Source organism: Epinephelus lanceolatus, chromosome 9, assembly GCF_041903045.1.
Source record: "Epinephelus lanceolatus isolate andai-2023 chromosome 9, ASM4190304v1, whole genome shotgun sequence".
Lineage (NCBI taxonomy): Eukaryota > Metazoa > Chordata > Actinopteri > Perciformes > Serranidae > Epinephelus > Epinephelus lanceolatus.
In genome coordinates this window covers 3246391-3268117 of record NC_135742.1, presented here as the reverse complement: position 1 = coordinate 3268117, position 21727 = coordinate 3246391, and the positions used below count along the sequence as shown (strand labels likewise).

General features: G+C 41.7%; 1 protein-coding gene across 2 annotated transcripts in view; it reads left to right on the top strand.

Moving 5' to 3' along the window:
• Positions 1–21727, top strand: part of cep120 (centrosomal protein 120) — a 46418-nt gene that overhangs the window by 6261 nt on the left and 18430 nt on the right. For both annotated transcript variants that reach the window (XM_033618924.2, XM_033618921.2), the window contains exons 5-18: positions 1484–1632; positions 3249–3446; positions 3532–3756; positions 6304–6526; positions 6610–6799; positions 7146–7295; positions 10094–10276; positions 10367–10463; positions 11074–11250; positions 11494–11583; positions 12256–12348; positions 13772–13933; positions 14024–14146; positions 14621–14719. In XM_033618924.2, the coding sequence (XP_033474815.1) occupies positions 1484–1632; positions 3249–3446; positions 3532–3756; positions 6304–6526; positions 6610–6799; positions 7146–7295; positions 10094–10276; positions 10367–10463; positions 11074–11250; positions 11494–11583; positions 12256–12348; positions 13772–13933; positions 14024–14146; positions 14621–14719 (2159 nt within the window). The remainder of the gene's footprint in view (positions 1–1483; positions 1633–3248; positions 3447–3531; positions 3757–6303; positions 6527–6609; positions 6800–7145; positions 7296–10093; positions 10277–10366; positions 10464–11073; positions 11251–11493; positions 11584–12255; positions 12349–13771; positions 13934–14023; positions 14147–14620; positions 14720–21727) is intronic.

The window sequence follows — 21727 nt, the reverse complement described above, 5'->3', positions numbered from 1 at the left end:
GGTTTGTGTTATTGTTCACTGGTGCATGGTAAATACGCTCTGTTTTTCAACACTGGCTCTATTGTTAATGTGCTAACTGGCTAACTAGCGTCAAGGCAATCTTCCGGTTTCCCTTTTTGAATGACAATTACAGACTAGTGCCATCTGCTAGTATAGATGTTCTCATGTAGGTGCAGAATATATTTGATTGTTGGCCGTTGGTTTGGTGTGTTCATGTGCGACTTTTTGGCCAAGACACGACAACAAGAGGCAAAGCAGTATGTGGCTTTTGTCACTGCTAGTTCTCCAACATCAGTTTGGTGTGTCTGGGTCTTTAGCCACACCAGACTGGTATACCAAATTTTTCCACTAAATACAGTCACATTTAACTCAGCAGCTGCTCCCGAGTGGAACACAATGACACTGTATGCGAACAGCAAACGAGCGTCAGGTTGTGACATAATGTTGGAGCTCTTTGTCCGCATGAAATCAATTGAATTTGCACTTCAGACTGGAGACGTAACCACCTGAAAGACGGGTGAATACTTTCTATCTTCTAAAAAACACACAAAACATGTTTTATGTTGTAATATTTGAAATGAAATGACACACAATAAAGCCAACATCAAGTAGCTTAGCTTGTTATTAGCACTTAACAGAAAATTGCAGCTCCCAGATGAACTCCCTCCGGCCAGCTGCCACCTTATTTAGTTTTTCTTAGTGAAATGAGAAGGAATGGTTTTGTTAATTCCTCATTTCAACATCATGAATCACCCGTTTCACTTCCATCACTGCACTCTCAAAGCAAGCAACAGATATAAATAGAAACAGGGCATCTGATGAAAGCTTTGCTCAAAACATCGCTAGCAGCCAGTTAGGACACCTCTTTGTTGGCTTCACATCCAAAATGTTGCCATACTGGCACAGTTTTAGTTTTCTGGAGAGACTAACTCTGCTGTGTGTCCTCTCATCACCCCAAAAAACACATGAATGTTCTAATAATGCCACTCGTCCCCCTCACACCTCCACTGATATTTGATCTCCTTCATGTTGCTGTGCCCATGATGCCTTTCAGACACAGTGGCTCCGTTAGTCTGTTAACACACAACGTAATATTACGTTAATCATGTTGTCACATTGCCTATTACTAATTCCAGTTAGGGTAAGGGTTGCTGATATAGGCTTCCTTTTAATTTTAGCCCGTTTGTATGAAATTAAACTGGTTTAAGTTTGTACACTGGACCAGACCGGCAAAACTGGGAATTGCCCATCTCCAAAATAGTCAGTCGTGTCCGCTGGACGAAGTTTGTAAGAGAAGCACTGTGTCTAAAGTGTGTCAAAAAATATTTTTATAATTTTAGGTCAACGCCTCTGTGATCAGACTCAATGTATTTTTTTCAGGCTCTAGAAAAGAAGAAAATTAATAAGCTTAGGTGTGTTTCATTGCGTCTCTTTTGTCTTGTCCCTCTGTTATTGTAACTCTTGTGCTGCTCTGCTGTTGTAGGCTCTCCCGCAGTAACTGACCTGCTGCCAGACAAGCTGGAAGCCACGCTGATCCCAGACCAGGGTTACCATCAGGTCGGACCTGCAGATCACTGCTCCGACATGTTCATCCTGTCCGTCACTGTGGCCTTTGCTACCAAACTAGAGCAGGTAAGAACAGTTCTTTGACCTCTGATAACCTCCAACCAAAGCTGTTTATTTATTTACTTCACAGAGAAGTGTTGTTTCTTCAGACAACATAGTGCTGAAAACATGACGCTGCATCCAGAAATATTCACATCTGGAATCAGAGTGATAACTTAAAATACAGAAACACTCACTTATAACTGGCTAAAACACTCTAGACATAATAAACCCAGCTGACAACATCGGACCTGTTCGAGGCTGTCTAAATGCAGTCTGGGATGAATTAAAGAAATAAAACTCCAGCAATTAATCAGAAAATAAGTTCATACAAGAGTTGAAATTCACAGATTTATGATAATTTGACAGTTCAAGAACATCTCAGGTGGTAACTGTTATTTAAACATCATCGCTCTAAACTCTTAAACGCTGACTATCTGTCCTCTCGAGGGTCAAATGAAGTGTCATTGATTCTGATGTTGCCACCAAATTAAACCTCTTCTGTCACACTAACCTGTTGTTCCTCATGGCAGTTAGAAGTGGAGTACAGGAGGTTTATGTAGGCAACCTTTCATTCAGTATAAGGTGGATTGCAAAATAATTTTACTGTTTCTTATTTTTTAGCTTAGAAAGCGAAACTAAAACAGTGTTTAATTATGTGTCAGTTGACAAAAATGTTGATACGTTTTAAGCAGTTAATCCAGTCATAATCATTTTCTGTTTGCATCCTCTCAAACATGCATTTATCTTTGTCTTATTGTAAGTGCAGTAATTTGGATTTTTCTGACTTTTTTTCAGAAAGTAGTATGACTGGAAAATTGTGATAATCATCTGCCATTATTTACCATTTTAAGGATAACAATTTAGTCAATACATTAATCCAAAATGTGGTCTTAACCTCCTGAGACCCTGTGACCTCATGAAGACATCACATATTGGCTTTACTTGACATTGTTTTTTATTCTATTTAACTTAGACCTGTTGTCCTCCTTTGTGGACACTTTTTTTGCCATGTAGTGGCAGTAAGAGCATGTAGAACCATAATACAAGTTGGCAGCCACCTCCGCCAAGTCAGTCTGCAGCCGATCCCGACACAAAAGTGGAAAAGGTCTAAAACCTGATCAGATTTAATGATTAAAACTTGTTTATTTATGATTAATAATGTTTGTAGTTTGATATGGCAACAAATGTGACCAATTTTAACAACAGTACCAAACTAAGATCCTGTTAATTAGAAAGTACTCATTGAAGACATTGGGACTTTATCATCAGCTCTGTGAAGGACATTGGGACTTAATTATCCTTGAAAATAATTAGTTTTTTTATATTTATCAGGTCCTACTGATCTCAGATAGCTAGGGGAAATTTAAAATGCACACCAAACAAAAGTTCAGGTCCCAGGAGGTTAAAATACATCTGAGAAAACTCTGTAAATGGATTAGGATCTGCAGAGTTAACAGTATTAAACTCTAATTAAGCCCAAGTGAACCTCAAATAAAAACTGATCAAATAAATGTAAAATGGTCATTTAAAGCACGTTTTTCACCACGTATATTTAGAGTCAACACTAATTTTGTGAATTGTATCACCCCTCATTAAAACCATCAAACCAACCACATGTGCTCTGTTGTTGTTCTCCACAGTTGATCCCCAGCACTATGAAGCTGTCAGCGGAGGGGTCAGAGTTCTTCTTCTACTACTCTTTACTGGGGAACGACATCACCAGCGAGCCTTTCCACAACCTGCTGAGCCCCGACTTCGAGCCGGAGCGCGCCTCTCTGCGCCTCCGCAGCAGCAAACAGATCCTGCAGACCTTCCTGTCTCAGCAGCCCAGTTTAGAGGTGAGAGTCAAAGTGTTTCATCAACAGCTCTTTAATACCTGTTGCTGTCTGGGTGTCCTCACATGTCCCCGTCTGTCCTCCTCAGATCCACCTGTGCTGTGGGAATCACTCTCTGGGCAGCACAGACGTCTCTCTCTCAGCTCTGGCTGCTCTGTCTGTGGATCTGGAGAACAAGCCAGCGACAGTGGAGGGAGCTTTTATACTCCAACCTCCTAAACGCACCAAACAGGCGCTGCCGGCTCTGCCTGCTGACCTGCAGCCGACTGTGGGGGTGGCTGTTAGCCTGAGGAGGGAGGAGGTCACACCACAGGTACTCACACATTGGGAATGTGGTCTTAAAACAAGAATTACTATGTGATTAAATGTGGTTATTTGCTATTTTACGTCTCTTTTGTCCCTGTTGCCCCTCACTCTGCATCCTCTACATCAAGTAAAGCTTAAAATTAGCATGTTTTCTAATATTTTTTGGGACGAACCTCAGAGAAAAGAACATCCTTGGAGTTGTCGCATGTAGCTGTGGGTCATAAGCACAGATGGAGAGATTGATAATGATAATGATAGTACAGAAAGAACAGTTCACAAATGCCCAGTTTTTTGGTTACACTGGATTCTGGTCTATTTGTTGTTCGCGTGTGTGAAGAGAAGGAACTCTGTCTCATCTGTGGTGGATTTGTCCCTTCTCTGTCTCCATACAGTCTATCACCAGCAACTTTCATTATATCAGTTGTTGGTTTTGGGTGTTTTTGAATGAAATCACTTGTAAATTAATGGAAAGAAACCTGAAACCAATAACTGTGTCTCTTTTTGTACAAAAAACGCAAGAGTGAGATGTGTGTGTGATCGGGTTAAGAAGTAAAACAGACAACGTGTTCACTTGTGTTTTATTTTACTATTTGAAAAGCCCAGTTTGTGTGCAGTCTCCTGAATAATGTTTTAAATTTTATTTTGCCTCATGTTTAATCCACTTGTGACCCACAAACATTAATCTATCAGGGTTTTTTTGTTGCAGATGCACACACTAAAAAACATCCCAAAACACTGTATGTTTCTGCGTCTCTCCAGAAACAAAATTTTGCATTTGTGTGATATTTAACTGCTGCTGATATTGGTGATTAATCAGATCACTATAGTGTAGTATAATACCATTTAAGGGTTTTGAAGCTTAAGTGATAATTACCTGCGAATGTTTGAAGCTTAAAGGATAACTTCTGTATTTTTCAACCTGGGCCCTATTTCCCCATGTGTATGTGTGCGTATGATTCATAGGTACAACTCGTTCTAAAATTGGTTCAGTATTGAGGGAGGCGGATGCAACCGGGAGCCGCTAAAACGGTAACGGGGGCAAATGCGTCCCGTATAAGTTTGCAAATTAAAAGTGCTTTTTTTCGCCACTGACCGGTTCAGATCGCCAGTGCTATGAGTGCTATGAGTGGAGTCAGCTGTCAGTCAGTGTTGGAGCAGAGAGGGTGAGGGCTGCCCCGCTGGGTACTGTAAGTGAGTATGTGTGTATGAAGTGTGTGTTTTTTCACCACTGACCGGTTCAGATCGCCAGTGCTATCTCTGTAAATAGCATACTAGCCTTTCCCTTACCTCTGGGCTGTGTGATGTCACGAGCTTTGCTCCACTGTGTCTGTAGCTCTCTCTACTCGTGGGACAGCCGTTTTCTTAAGGAAGAGGTGTTTCGGGATTGGATGTCTTCTCTTCTTCGGCTGGCAGTAGTCATCTTGGGAGAAGTGAGCACTGCAGACCCGATGGTCTGCAAGGCGCAGTGTCTGGACAGGAGTGTTAGCATCCATTTGTAGCACAACTAGCCACAACTTCAGCATCTCGTCGTCCGACAAAGGCAGCCTATGAAAGCTGTACGGAGTGTTGCGCGACATCCTGTTCTTGCGTTCGGGAAAAAGGCCCGTTTATTTGAGCACTCCAAAAACTCTGGTAACACTCCAGGGGGTAGCACGTAAAAGACTCCGTCCTCTGACTCTTCTAGCGTAACACACACTTCACACACACATACTCACTTACAGTACCCAGCAGGGCAGCCCTCCCCCTCTCTGCTCCAACACTGACTGACAGCTGACTCCACTCATTCACATTCACCACTGCCCCAGGGCCGCTACAATATGCTGTTTACAGAGATAGCACTGGCGATCTGAACCGGTCAGTGGCGAAAAAAAGCACTTTTAATGTGCAAACTTACACAGGACGCATTTGCCCCCGTTACCGTTTTAGCTCGTTTCACGGCTCCGGTTGCATCCACCTCCCTCAATACTGAACCAATTTTAGAACAAGTTGTACCTATGAATCATACGCACACATACACATGGGGAAATAGGGCCCAGGTTGAAAAATACCGAAGTTGTCCTTTAAACTGGACACAACAGGTCTGAGGGGGGTAACATTAATCAGTCATACGCACACACGCTAATCCAGTTGTTCCCAACTGGTCGATCACGGTCCAAAAGTGGGTCACAGTTCCATTCTGAATGGACCGCAAGTGACCTCTGAACATGTCAAGTTTGTACAAAGCATGCTTTATTTTGAAGTTTAGTGAGTTTCTGGCTCAAGACCTTTATTTTGAAGTTCTGTTCCCTGCTGTAGAGTCAGTGACTATCAGACAGCTCCTTGACAGAGACAGCAAACTAGCTCCATGACATGGTCAAATGCAAGTGTGATGCTGAATATATCAAACTGTGTGGACCTTGAACTAATGACTGTGTACAAATGTACTGTGTTCATGCACATGTTAGATTTTACTGGACCCAAATACAAGTAACGAGGGACAATAGGAAACTGGCACAGAGTCTGACACAGAAAATGTCTCATAGTGAGCACAGTCAAACTTCTGTCCTCTCTCCAGTCTTTAGGGACTAGAGAGGGAGGTGGAGCTCAGACACACTCCAGCCCTCCTCCCTCTGCTCCTCCTGTTGTCCAGAGACCTCGAAGCTCTTCTCCAATCCGAAAACCTCCTGACTCTTCTCCACCTGGTCCTCCTCTTCCTCCTCATTCCTCTCATACCGAGAGCGAAGTAGAGAGTCTGCTGGAGGAGCTTCAACGTGGCAAAGCACAGGCAGGACTGGCAGGTGAGGCTGGAAATACTGCATGTCAGATTTAGACAGTTTGAGTCAAAGCAAAGAGGAGTAACACTGTGTTTGTTTGTGTCCAGCTGCAGATTTGGAGGTCCCCGTGCAGCCGCAGAGTCAGACTGAAGCAACAGCAGAAGGTGGAGCATCATCTGTCAGTGTCTCTGCTCCCAAAGTGTCCATCCCCCCCTCCGCCCACCACTACTGCTTCTCTCTGGACCTCCGCAGCCTGGGGAACCTCAGCCTGACGCACCCCATCGCTGCTACACTCAGGTAAAAGACTTAATCTCTCACTCTTTCTCCACAAGGCCTCGTTTGTAATGATAACACTTTATTTTTTAAAGATGTGGGGACACTGTCACAATCATAACCAACATTTTTATGTCTAATAAAGCCTTTAAATCATTAATATCATAACTGATAAAAACAAAGGGTAAAACCAGTCTTATAAATGTACTTCAAGAAAGTTTGTGAGAAATTTTGCAGGTAATTCGGCCAGTTTTTTGCATTTTAACTTCTAAATCAGCGAAGTAACAAATCGTTTAGAGGTTACTGGTGGTACAGCAGTTTAAATCATATACTGTCTTCTAATGATGTTTGTGTGTTTGCTGTATTTCAGGTATTCGTATCAGTTCTTTGGCAGTGCAGCCCCCATCATGACCAACCCTCCTGTGGAGCTGCAGAGGAACATGGAGGTGTCTCTGCCTCAGTCCTACTGCGCCTTCGACTTTGCTGCTCTGCCGCAACAACTGCAGGACACTTTCCTCAGGTAGGAACACAAACGTACACAGGAAAAACTTTCCTTTACATACTTAACAGAAAATGCACTCAGACTTTTCCCCCTTTCTTGTTTTTCTCTCTTCAGAATAGTTATTTGTCCTATTAATTGTGCGTTAATTTGCTGTCTGATTGAAACTAGGACCGAGCTAGTACAGAACCAGACATTTTTGTGTTGGCCACTATAGTTAGACGCACATCAGCAATGAGCAGCATTGGGGAAAAAAACCCACATTTTTTTAACGTGAAACTGTTTTATTCAGTGTTTTACTGGTATAAATCAACTGATCTGTTTGTTTTGGAGAGGAAGAGACCTCTGCTGATAATTTGGCTGCCGCTAAAAACCTCTTGAATGTCTGGATCTCAAGTTATCAGAGAAAATAATGAGCACACAGTAGCATTTTGTGAGCTAGTGGCCCCTCTGCGACATGCCAAACAGCACTGGAGAAACACTGAATTGTAACATGAAACTGTTTTCATTGTTTTTACCAGTTTAAATCACCAGGTCCATTTGTTTTGGAAAGGAAGAGACCTTTGTGGATAATTTGGCTCCCGCCAAAAACTCCCGAGCAATGAACACTGAAGGAATTCAAACCAAGAAGTTTCAGCTGTTTGAAATCTGCAGCCCTCACCACTATATGTACTAAATCCCCCTAAACCTTAGACACTGGACCTTTGAGGTCATATCTGCTCACACAGGTGAAAACTATGTAGTAGTGATGGGTCTATGAGGTTGCAAAGTTCTGGGAAGTTCTGGAGTTATTTGCCTCGGCTGCAGGGGTGTAAATATAGACAGTGCAGGCAGTGTGGTTGCACTGGGGCAAGGGTTGGGTACCGAAAGTTGGTGCTTATATGGAATCGGTACCTATACAACCGATACCTACCGGGCCAAAACAAAACGCACATTATGGTGCCTCCTTTCGGTGCTTTTTTTTAATGCTATGTCTCCCTCTATTGGATGTTACATGTAACAGAATCATTTATTCATTCATTCATTTGTTGAGTGTATATTATTATTTAAAGGCACGCTAAGCACCCCCCCGAACGAGCGATAGCTGCTAGTTACCCTGGATTTACACACCTGTTCAAGGGATAGTGCACCCAAAAATGTAAATTCAGCCATTATCTACTCACCCATATGTTGAGGGAGGCTCAGGTGAAGTTTTAGAGTCCTCACATCACTTGCAGAGATCCAAGGGGAGAGGAGGTAGCAACACAACTCCACCTAATGGAGGCTGACGGCGCCCCAGATTCAAACGTCCAAACGTCATTTGAACTCTGTTTTTAGCCTCATTGTAGCCTGTAGCTCTGACTGCCTCTCTGTGCACCGCGCTCACATGCGTGCGCTTGTGCGAGACCGTGAGACATGGGCACCGCGTTCATGTGTGTGTGCTTGCTTTCGCTGGTCTCGCACTGGCTGGGTAGTGCAGCCTGGACCCAAATGTTTTTGTTGCCATTTGCTGAGCCTGGGCTGCCTACAGAGACCGGACTTTAATAGAGTTAATATTATTGTAATGTTAATTACCTCCGCCAAGGAGGTCACGTTTTCGCCGGCGTTTGTCTGTTTGTTTGTTTGTCTGCAAAATAACTCGAAAAGTTCTGAATGGATATTGATGAAGTTTTCAGGAAAGGTTGATAATGGGACAAGGAACAGATGATAAAATTTCGGTGGTGATTGGTTGAAGCGAAGTGGATAAAATAATAAAATTAGCGGGAAATCCGAGCTGCTTGGCAGAGGTCTGTGCTCTTAGTGCTTTTCTAGTTTGTTAAGTGTTTTTTTATTATATTTTAAAACTGTTAATAGAGTGTTTTTTTTGTTTTGTTTTTTTTTTTAAGATATTTTTTGGGGCATTTTTTAGCCTTTAATGTATAGGACAGACAAGCGTGAAGGGGGGAGAGAGAGAGGGAGTGACATGCAGCAAAGGGCCACAGGCTGGAGTCGAACCCGGGCTGCTGCAGCAACAGCCTTGTACATGGGGCGCCTGCTCTACCACTAAGCCACCGACGCCCCAATAGAGTTTATATACCTATTTATTTCTAGGTAATTCTAATTTGCCTCAGCAATACATAACATAAAAATTGTTTTTATTATAATTTAAAACTGTTTTACAAAATACTCACACACTTCTGAAAGGTGGCCCATTTGTGCCACTTTTCAACCTCCATAAACAACTCATATTTTGAGGTATCGGTTCAGGCACCGTCAAAGCACTAGTACCGTTTTAAAAGAATCGGTTCGGCACCGGTATCAGAAAAAACCCAAACGATCCCCAACCCTAACTGGGGTCTTTGGGGTGGGGGGATGGTAGATGATGTGTTCATGTGATGGAGGAGTGCTGCTGAGTGCAGTGCATGGCTAAGATTCATTTAAGGGGAATACTTGTTAACAAAACATTCCAGGAGTACTTGTATTGCTTTTTTATGTTTGTTTTCCCCAGAGTAAGTAAAGGTACAATTTTTATATTAAGCTTGTGAAATGTTCCACAGCTTGGTGGTAACTTTCTTAGGAAAAGTTACTGAAAATATAGAGACCCTTTGTTTTTCCACTTTGCTGGACAATGAAGTTGTGTTCTTTCCTCTGTTAACAGTATGACTTTCCACAGATTGTGTGTGTGATAATTCTCTCTTTATTGTGTGTAAGCTCACTTGTGGCCTGCAGGTGGAGCAGCAGGACTGTGTTTCCACTTTGTTGTTGTCTATGTGAATATTAATAATGGAGCTGCTGGAAGCTCTGCAGTGTAGTGTATAATGTCACTGAACTCACTGTGTGTGTCTGTGTGTGTGTTGTAGGGTTCCTCTGGTGGTGGAGGTTTGGCACAGAGACTCCACCAGCAGAGACCAGCTGATAGGACGAGCCTCCGTCCAGCTGTCTCACCTGCTGAGCTCGGAGAGGAGCAAAGTCATGGCATCAACAGGAGAGCACAGCTGGAGGCAGACTCACCAGGATCGCATCCCCGTGGTCAAAACACACCGGTAAGGAAGGAAACAACACCGACTGAGAGGACTGATCATCACATGGTGCCTGATAACCAGCTGTTAAATAACTGTGACTCCATCCTTCAGCCCCAGTGAGAGGGTGGCAGAGCTGAGCTACGTGGCAACACTGGAGGACCTGGGGTTGGTTAAAGCCAGAGAGGTCATCGTGTCCGACTCTTCACAGGTGAGACAGACGTGTGTGTTGTGTGTGTACACATGCATGAGGCAGATTGTTTGATGCCTACAGAATTCAACAGGAGCATCTTTTTGTGTGTCAGCAGGACTTTTTGGTAAATAACATAAACATGTTTTGGGTTCAGACACCCCAAGGATGGCAAGTGTGGTGTGTGCATGCTGCTGTACTTTTATAATGTGTGAGCTTATACTTATTAAATTCTTCTCATTTTAAACTTATTTTAAATTTCAAATTAAGTAAAATGATGAATATTCACAGTGTGCTTTGGCTGATGGAGCACAAACACGATTAAAATGAGCAAATGCGTTTCTGATATTTTTCCTCCCTCGCGTTTGGTCAACACATTAGGAACACCTCTCAATGTGACACAAACTACAACCTCAATCATAAACATTTAGTTAGATTAACATCTCTGTGATAGTATCTATTAAAACCGAACATTATTATCTTTGTGAAGGTGCAGCTTATGTCTGAACAGTGGTGTTTGATTGCATTAGACTTTGCAGGTGCACCTAATAAAGTGGTCACTGTGTGCATAGGCCTCTGTGTTAAGTTGTCTGCTAATGTTTTACATGTTTTTATCCTCATATGTCATCAGAATGAACCTGCACAGCTGTCCTCCCACCCTGCAGCACCCAGACCGGCTGCACCCAGCCTTACCCCGGCCCCGCTGGGCCCCACGGCTCCAACAGCTCCCAGAGACACCCTGGAGTACCGCACGGCCCTGGAGCTGGAGATGTGGAAGGAGGAGCAGGAGGATCTGTTTGATGATCAGGTAAACACAGGACTGAAAGTGTACAAAATCAAAACATTATACTGATTAGATCGAGCAGTGTGATATATAACGTAATGTAAGTACAAATATGGATAAAAACATGCTGCAGACTTTCACATACAGATCCTTTAAGATTGTTAACTGCATATGAACAGCTTGACCTCTCATGTCGACTGTTTCATGTTCTGCTACAAACAAATAAAACTACTGTACATATATGTACGTCATGTATGTATGTTCCAGCTGAGGAAGAAGGAGCTGAGCCACATGAGAGCTCTGGCAGAGGAGTGGAGGAGGCGAGACAGAGAGAGAGAAGCACTGGTCAAGAAGAAGGTGGAGAGTCCACACTTACCTACACAAATAAACACAATACTAACACATTAGAGCTTTGATTGGGCCAAATAATCAGGCCTGACCCTTCATGAACCTGCATAGTTTGTGTCCAAGCCAGACTTGAGCCTGATAACGTTAGCAGTTTTGGGCCCAAGCCCGATTAAAAACACACATTTCCGGGGTAAAAAGAAGAACATTTTTTTATATTCAAACATTTATTACAAGCTAATGGCTGATGTGTTTCCTTGCACCACTTGTTTTCCCTGCGGTCAAATGCAACACTTCTCATTTATGCACCAGAACAGACAGTTTCATGCACCTCCTGTGCAGTGCACTGGAGTTTGTCAGTTTAAATCTTATTCTAAATCTCATTTTTATTAGACATGATGAGTTAATGACCATGCAAACCACACATAATTCACATAAACTATAAGGTCTGCATTAAAAAAAATACACTAGGACACTTGCAAAAACTCAACCTGATCCAAGGCTGAGGGAAGTTTGAAAATTAAATCCTGGCCCAGCTGACGGGTCAGCTGAATTGGGTTCAGCAGAGAATCAAAGCTCTATTACACGTCACTCTACATACTACATGATTTCCTTCTCATATGGGCTCATGATGGGACACTTAAATCTGAATTTAACAGCCTGTGTTTTCCTCTGTGTCTGCAGGAGGTGGAGTATAACGTGTTGGAGGAGCAGCTTCAGAAGACTCTGTCTGATCTGGAGAAAAGAGAGAAGCAGCTGGCTGCGGCCGAGCTGGAGGTCAGAATCTGACACCTTAACAAAGCAACGTCATTACATACAGTGTTTTTACATTAATGACAGATTATTGTCTGATCAGTGTCGTGTTCAGTAGTTATTTGCATTCATGAGATGGATTATGTAAGAAATTCCAACTTGAAGGAAGTTTTTTTTTAAATGTTTTTGAGTTGTGAAGGTTGAAGTTCATGATGCAGTGACTCACAGGTGAACTGAAGGCTGTTTCATGCCTTGAATGATAAGACTTAATTGAAATAGGACCTCCGCACTTCCCAAAGCCACAGTAAATGTGACGCCTGCAGCAGTAGAGGATTTATAACAATTAAAAAAGACCTTTGTGATGCTGCAGCTAAAATCTAAAGCTCATTTTGACCAAAACGTCTTAATAAATTTCTCCTTAGGACAAGAAAAGACACTCTAATAAATAAGGGGCTGCAACTAACATTTGTTTTTACTATTCATTAATCTGCAGATTATTTTCTTGATAAAACAAGTGTTTGATCTGCAGTGTCACAAGGTGACCTCTTCAAATGTTTCATTTTGTCCGACAATCAGTTCAAAACTTCAATCGTGAGACAAACTTTAGTTTTCACTTTTATAATATTTAGACTTTCTAATTGCTCTTGTCTAAAAGAAGGTTATAAAATAAGTTCTGCAAAATTTAAATGTGTCATATTTAGGGCTGCAATTAACAATTGTTTTTGTCATTGATTAATCGGCCCATTATCTTCAATGTTCGTCACTATAATGTCAGAAAATATTTAAACATACCCTGCTGTGTAATTTCCCAGAGCTGAAGGTGACGTTTTATCCAACCAACATCAGTTTTTAATCAAGTATGACAGAGAAGCATCAAATTCTTACATTTGAGAAGAATTAAACCAGAAAATCTTTGGCTTTTGTGATTAAAATAATCACTACAATGATTATTCAGTTACCAAAATGGTTGTTAAGTAATTTATGTCCACTGAGTAATTAACTTATCGTTGCAGCTGTAAAGGTGCCATCGTCAAATGTCTCATTTTGCCAACGATCAGTTAAAAACTCAGAGATATTTGATTTACAGTCACAAGACCGAGAAAAGCAGTGAATCATCAGAATTCAGCAGCTTGAACTAGTTCATGTTTTTTGTATTTTTGCTTAAAAACTAACTTAAATGATTAATCATTTATCAGAAATGTTTCTAATTAATTTTCTGTTATCGACTTATTAAATGTATAAGAAATAAACAGGACAGTGGACTTCAGCTTTCACTTTTGTTTCTGCATTACTTTTGTGTCAAAGAAGGTTGTAAAATCAATTCTGAAAAATCTAAGTGACACTCAGATTAACAATACTGTCAGAGTATCACTCACTACTCTGTACAAAGTGCACCTTAGTTTTTAAAGCGTGTGTTTTCACAGTGGCTCTGTTACTGTGTGTTCAGACTCAGAGGCTGCAGAGGGAGCTGCGAGCTGAACACGATCTGACCCAGAGGGAGCTGCAGGAGAGCAGCAGGAGGCTGCAGCAGGACTGTGAGCACCGGGTGGCGCTGGAGAGAGACAAAGTGCGCCTGATGGAGGAGGAGAGAGGCCGGCTGCTGCAGCAGGTAGAGACAGAGACACAGAGAGAGACAGAGGAGTTCTGTTTGTGTTACAGTGAGTATAATAATTATAATACTACTGTTTGTGTTGTTCAGATTGCAGACGCTGAGGCTCGGTATAAACAGCTGGAGAAAGAGTTCCAGCTCTACAGAGAACAACAGAACATTAGACCTGAGTTCAGACTGCAGTCAGAGATCAACTTGCTCACTCTGGAGAAGGTAATCTATTACTTTTCTGTATTATTACTGCCAAAACATTAAGTGTGACTGCTGTTTTTGTACAAAACAACTCTGTCTACACCTCCTTACACTTGTCTTTTGAGTCTAAGTATTTGCGAAAAAGGCAACACACATGATAAACAACATCCTGTGGAGTTCTTGATGTTTAGCAGCACTTTAAAGCTGTTTAGTAACACTGAAGAAGAAGCTGAAGTAAACATAATTTGTTCCCAGGAAAAATCCACAGGGGACCTTTTATGTTAATGTCAACGCATTTCTTTCTAAACTTTAAATGTTCATTATATTAACTGTGATTTTAATTTTAGTCATAATCATTTAGTCTTACTGAAAATTTATTAGCTCTCATGTGATTTCAGGCTCTTAATCCCTCTGTTGGTCTACACTGGTACAATATTGAATGTCCAGAGGTTTTCAGACGTGTGTGACTGATGTTTCTGCTCTGTGATTATTAAGGTGGAGTTGGAGAGAAAGCTGGAGTCCACCACCAAGTCCAAGCTGCACTACAAGCAGCAGTGGGGGCGTGCCTTAAAGGAGCTGGCCAGATTCAAACAGGTATGTTCGTCTTCAAGGAGGGGCGTTCATAGAAATGTTTCATTCAACGTTCAGAGAGCTGACTTTGAAAGACCTGAGAATTGGGGCCGGTAAGGTGCTGTTTCCTTTTTTAAATATGTCTTTTCTTAAGAAAAAGTAAGTGGATCCAAAAGGACGATATTCACCATGTGAAGCACCAATGCTTCAGCTGCAGGAAGTTGTAACCAGGAATATAAAACTAATTTCAAACCAAGCATCTAAAGGACAAAACATAAATGAGACAAACAGAGCCAGGACAGCAACTAACATCTGTTTTTATTATCAATTAATGTGCTGATTATATTTCTTATTAATAGTTTCCTTTTTTGTCTATAAAATTTAAAACATGATTTAAAAAATGCTTATTATATTTGTCCAAAACTATCCACAACCCAACGCTATTGAGCTTAGAGTAATGCAGGACAAACACAGATAGAAATGAAGAGAGCAAATCCTTTGAGTTTTATCTGAATATTAAAATATTTCACAATTAATTTCTGTAAATTAATCATTTAAAAAGCAGACAGAAGTTTGAGTCCCTTAATTCTCAGATGTCAAAGCGTCCTAGAGTGCACCAGCAGAGACAGTTTTATTTGTGGAAAGTGAGTAACCATGTGACACTAACAAAAATGAACTGAAATCAACGGCTGCATGGACACTTTACAAAAAAATAAAATAGATAAATAGATCCATGGACAGAAACCAAAGCATTAAGCCACACCTTAGAGACAGACTTCACCCTTAAACTGAAGACATGTTGGGAAGCGAGGCAGAGGCCTCTCCGTCCTGACAGCGCTCATATTTCACAGCAGATAATAGTAGTTTTTCTGTGTTGGGACGTCTGGCGGCTTCGAGACGCTGCAGGTTTTTAATCTGCTGCTGGAGACGAGCTGACAGTGTTAGGACATTTAACAGCTCTGTTTAAAGACACAGAGCAAGCAGAGGAAACTGAGCTCGGGCTGGCCGTCATCCGTCAGCCAACATCACGCCAAATACACGAGTACACATGAACAGAACGTATGTGGTCGATGAGGGTAAAAGCAGAAGAAACTTAAGCTTAAATTAAAGTTCCTTGTGTCCAGTTAAATATTGATAACACACTTTGTATTTTACAAATTATGTTTTTGTTTTTTATTTGATGAACATAGCGTTGATACGCAAAATTAACTAAATGTTTTTTGTTTGTTTGTTTGTTTTTTTGTTTAAGCAAATTGATGTTGTGATGTTATTGAAGTTTTGGCTAAGTAATGTAATCAGTGTGTGCCCAAACACCAGGTAACATCAACCACCACAACAAGCCTACTGCTGATAACAAAATGTTTCAGGGCTCACAACCCTGTCGCCACACAACTGAACACTGTTGGCTTTGTGATTTTTGCTGCAGTGCTGTTGTAAGTTTGAATGTAGAGTGTGTGAGAGGACATGAAATAGAACATTACATTGTAAAATATATTGAGTTAAAGTGATAGAATTGTACTTTGTGCTTGGTTGGCATTCACGTTATTTTAGAGGCACCAGGAGTTGATTTACCTTTTAATGGCTTTTTTTAATGGCCCCAGACAGCACTGAATTAGGCCCAATCCCCATACCCCCTTAGCCCTCAAAATGAAGCAACAAGGGGTAGGGGTAGAAATCTTTCCCTAGGAATTGGGACACCACTCACTACATCACCGCATCGGTTACGTTCACGCATATGTAACTATTTTAAACAGGAAGCTGCGAGCCATCTACATTTCCAACCGGCATCTACAATGGAGTCTCATTCATCCTACCGATCGCGTTTGCTGCATTCGTCATGCTTCGTTTGATGAACGACAGACGACAGGGGACTTCTGCTAGCTAGCTAGCTAACCAGCTAACATTACGAGGCAGCATAGTTATACTAGCTGGCGTGTTATCGTAATGTGAAAAGTCCGACAATTTTGCAGAACAGGACAGATGACAGACACCAACCTGACGACGGAAACATTAGCTATGTATGAGCTTTTTTCCCCGTCTCTTGCTTGGTGGTAGTCATGGCGACGTCTACCCCTCGCTGGCAAGTCAGCATCTGAAATCCCTCGCTCCGAAGGGCTAGTTTCGTACCCACTACCCCTCGTTATGCCCCCTACCCCTACACGCAAAAAGGAATTGGGACACCACTACCCCTCGCGGGAATGCGCAAATGTAGGGGTAGGGCTGAGGGGGGTATTGGGACGGGCCCTAAGTCCACATCTGGCTGATTATACCTGTTTTTACAGAAGACTAGCACAGCTAACAAAGCTCCTGTAACTTTGCAACAAAAGCCCCGTTTCCACTAAACGCTTTCAGTACCGAACCTTTGGAACCAACAGTAACACTTCAGACATGGTACCTAGACCATCGGTCTGTTTAGTGTTTCCACCACAAACAGTACACCTCGTTTATCGTCCACAGAATGTAGCCGCAGTGAGTTTCTCAATAGGATATTAAGAAATAGCGGGTTTGGTGTTTAGTGTTGCCGAAGCCCACAGGAACGATGCTCTGCAACGCTTTTGTTTCTCCGAGTGAGGATTAGAATATATGCAGTTCACATAATCCGGTTGAAATATTAATGTTAATTAATTAATGAATATATATTTTTTAACGCTTAAAGATTACGAAACATGGGCATCATCCAAGAGAGACAATAAAAACTAAAGTGATGGTCAAAGTTGTCACAGTGAAATTTAAGGTGTGCTGATGGATTCACGTCATCAACTCATGCATTGAGTAACATTACAAGTTAACGTTCCACCTTAAAAGTCACCGGCAGTCGGCCCAGTGAATGAAGTTATTTTTTCTCAGACTCCAGCTGCTGTGAGAGGCAGCAAAACATCCTTTCATTTTATAGTTACAGTTTACTAATAAAACTCTCCACAGTATGAACAGTGGTTACATGAGCCTCAAAACCAGACACAACTCAGCCCTGAGCAGAGTGACCGTCCTCTACTGACCAATCAGACTGCAGTGTTCACAGCTCCACCTTTTAGGACCAGATCTGTGTGCTAGGTACCCCAACAGAGGGGGGACCAAACATGGGGACGCTAAGGAACGCTTCTGTTGGTACCTTCCACAACTTTTCACTGTGGAATCGGAAAAATGCGTACCAAACTGAACTGAACCGAACGGCACTGCTGGGTGGAAATAGGCCTAAACATTTCATTAGGTATCACCCCTTCACAGTAAAAGCATCCCGTCAGTTCACCAGTGCAAAGCTTTTTATGTGAAGCAGCAACAGCTGGAAAGATTCAGTTTGCTTTAACAGTAACTTAACACTGAAAGACTTTTAAAGACGTGTGTGTGTGTTACGGCTCTCACACATTTCATTGTCTACTTCATCTCAGCTAAATATTTGGCTCTGGTGTAAAAACACACCTCTCTCTTTCTTTCTTGCTCACTCTTTCCTTTTCTTTTCCACACACACACACACACACACACACACACACACACACAGCACTAAGTGGGGCTTTAGTCAGCCTAAGACTAATGTAAACACACACACAGACCTTATCTGACAAACTAATAACTGTTACTGACATTAAACAGCTGGAAAACTGGACGGACATTTTTCCTCTCTTTTCTTTTTGCATCAATCTCGTCTCCCTCTCGGTTTTTCTCCCCCATCTCTCCCTCCAGTCGCCTCTCCCATCTCCCTTTTCTCTCCCTCTGTCCTTCTCTTCCTCCGTCACTCTTTATCGCTCTCAAACACTCTTCCTCTTCATCATTTTTTGCCTTTCGTCTCTCTTCCTTTCTTTCTTTAACCACTTTTTTCTCCTCTTAGTTTTTCTGTCAGTTTCTCAGCTTTAACTTTGTCTAATATTTCCTTTCTTTTATCCCTCTATTCACCTCTTTTCTCCACTTTTTCTTCTGTTTTCCCTTTCTCATGTTTTCCATTCTGTCTTTCTTTCGGTAGTGATTTACTTACATTCCCTTCCTTTCTTCTTTTTTCCACCTCACAAATTTCTTTTAGTTCATAACTCCATTTTGTTACTGTTTTTAGTCTTTCTTTTCTCTTGCTATCTTTTCTTTTTCCCCACTCTCTCTCTTTTATTTTTATCAATTTCTTCCTCTCTGACTGTTTTTTTAGAGATGTTCCAATACTATTTTTTCTTCCCATTACTGATTCCAGTACCTGAACCAAGTGGCATCCTGCTGCACTGAAAAATGAGGCCACCGTGGAAGTGCCACAAACTGCAGTTCCTCTAATGGCCACTTGAGGCTGGCTCCAAGACCGAGTCAATACCCATAGAGAAGAAATGATCATGTTTACAGCCTGGTACAAAAACAGTTTTGGTCTGTATAGTTAATTTCAGTATTCAGTGGGTGACGTCACAGTAGCTACGTCCATTGTTTTTATAGTCTGTAACCTGAACTTGTGTTATTGGCTGATACCAAGTACTGATCCAGTAGTGTAACATTTAAAAAGAAAATTACAGCTGTATACTACTAACACTGTATGGATGTGAAATGGTTATTATCATTGTTGTATGGCACGTGTCAGGTTAAACCCTAAACTGGTGGGAGGGCCAAGGGCCATTTTACCATCAGACTTGCAGGTGTCACTGTCAGTTCACACCGCTGAACTGACAGTGACACCGCTCGTCTTGTCGGGAATCTTTGGTCTGACCTGGGCTTGAAACAGCAGTTGCCAGTCACTACACAGTACAACTCCTTGTGTAGGCTACTGTGAAGAGGAACTGATTCCAGGAAAACTGCTGTTTTATCCACGTGTGAAACTGCTTTGAAGTTCACGTGTTGTCAGATTTGTGCATTGACTCAAATCCAGCATTTTAGGCAGTATCAGAGGCATTCCTGATACTGGTCTAGTTTTCTCCCTCCCATCTCTCCCTTTAGTCACCTCTACCATCTCCCTTTTCTCGCCCTCTACTTCTTTCCTCTGTGCTTTTCCTCTGGTCACTGTTCATCGCTCTTAACACTCTCTTTTTCTTCCTCTTCATCTACTTTCTGCCTTTTCTTTCCATCTCTCCTATTTACCCTTTCATACTTATTTTTCCTCCTTTCTTAGTCTCTTATCCCAATATTCACCTTTCTCTAAACAGTCCTTAACTTATGTTCTGTTTTTTTCCACCTCACACTTCCTGTCTTTGAGTTCGTAACTTCCTTGTCCTTTCTCCTTTTTGTCTTTCAGTCATTCGTTTGTTTTTAGTCTTCCTCTCTCCTCCTGTCTTTCCCTCTCTTTTCTTTTAGCGCTCTCTCCGTCTCACCCCTTCCTCCCCTCTCTAAGTGCCACATCATTGTAAAGAAAACACGCTGTGATTTATGCAGCTCTAAGGGGGTTCGGCGCTGAGTGTCACCCCCCGCCTATTAATCATCCCTGGGATTGCGTTGAGCAATAAGCTAGCCAGGCGCTAACTATTCAGATGTCACACTCTCGCTTTTTATAAAATATCAGGCCTGTGTTTACACGACCATCCGTCTTGGCGCTCGGCGGTTTTTAAAGCCGGCTCTTGTTTGGTTTTTCTCGGCCTCTCCTCGCCTATTTATTCTCTCCTCTCAGCGCCTCGCATGGCGTGCTGTTTAGCTCAAGTCGGATCATAAAAATTCTTGTCCGAGGAATAATGTGCTTTTCAACCCAGGAGGTGTGGGGCGAGAATTAATGTCCAGACAGCTCTGAGGTATTAGATCAGAGACTTTTTAAATTCAAAATATTGGGACAAGGAGCTTAAGTTGGTCTTTTCAAAGCAAAAATATTGGGACAAAGAGATTAAAGTTCTGAGCCTAGAAGCTAAATTTGGTATTTTTACAGCCTCAGTGGAAGGTCAGGAAACTAAATTTGGCTTTTTAAAAGCTGGTTGTATCGAGAGAGACAACTAAACTTGGTCATTTTCATGGGCAATAAAGAAAGAAGCACATATTTATATCTGTTAAACCAACAGTCACATGAGACATCAGCACAACAGTCCAGTTTACCGAACCAGGAACCTGCAGGAAAGTCTGCTGTCATAATGATGTTCAGTAAATGAGATCCAGTGGACTTCAGGTGTTTAAAGAGGGCCTATTCTGCTCATTGTCAGGTTTATACTTGTAGTTTGGGTTTATGCTAGAACATGTTTACCTGCTTTAATGTTCAAAGAAACGCTTTCCTTATAGTGTCTATGATTGGACACCTGGATTCACCCTCTGTCTGAGACACTACATTTTAGCACCTGTCTCTTTAAGACCCCACCAGTCTGCTCCGATTGGTCAGCATTTCCAGGTCTTTTGCTTCTCACTGTCTCTGCGCTGCCATTGCAGCTGCTGTAATGACTGTAACATAGCATAGTGACACTTTTTACAGTGAAAAATCACAAATATAATCTTCTAAAAACAGCCGGACACGTTCCAGCACAGGGAGAAATGAATCACAACAATAACCAATACATGCTTCCCTGACGTTAGCATGTAGCCACATGTAGCACTGTGAACACTTGCAGTAGGGTGCCGGTAGCAGATGACCATATGAAGAATTGTGTCACAAGCTGATGTCAGCTAGTCTTGTGTAATATGAACGTCCATCACTGTAACATTATAAATATGACAGAAAACAAATAGGTCCCTCAGTGATTAAAGCTGGTCTCTTTTGTGTAAATGTTTGATGTTAAATCTCTAAATCTGTGAATTAGAGTAAAAAGACATCACTGCTTCCACCACTAACCAGTGGAGATTTGTTACAAATATTAAACCGTACTGTGACATTGTGATACCTTTTTTGGGGGGTTATATAAATGTTTTTCTTTTTCTTTGACAGAAAAAGCCAAACTTCTCTTATGTCAGCTGAAAATACTTGTTCCTGATTGGCTGGCAGGGGACCATTAAAACTGCAAAACATAAAGACAGTTTAACTATTGTCTAAATTGTCATGTGACATTATTGAAGTTCAGGTAACCATAGCAACAGTGCTAGTGTGAAGTTTACACTGAAAAAAAAAACCTAAAAAAAAAAAAAAAAACTGGTCGGAAACAAACCTTGAAGAGAGGAATAATAGTTTGG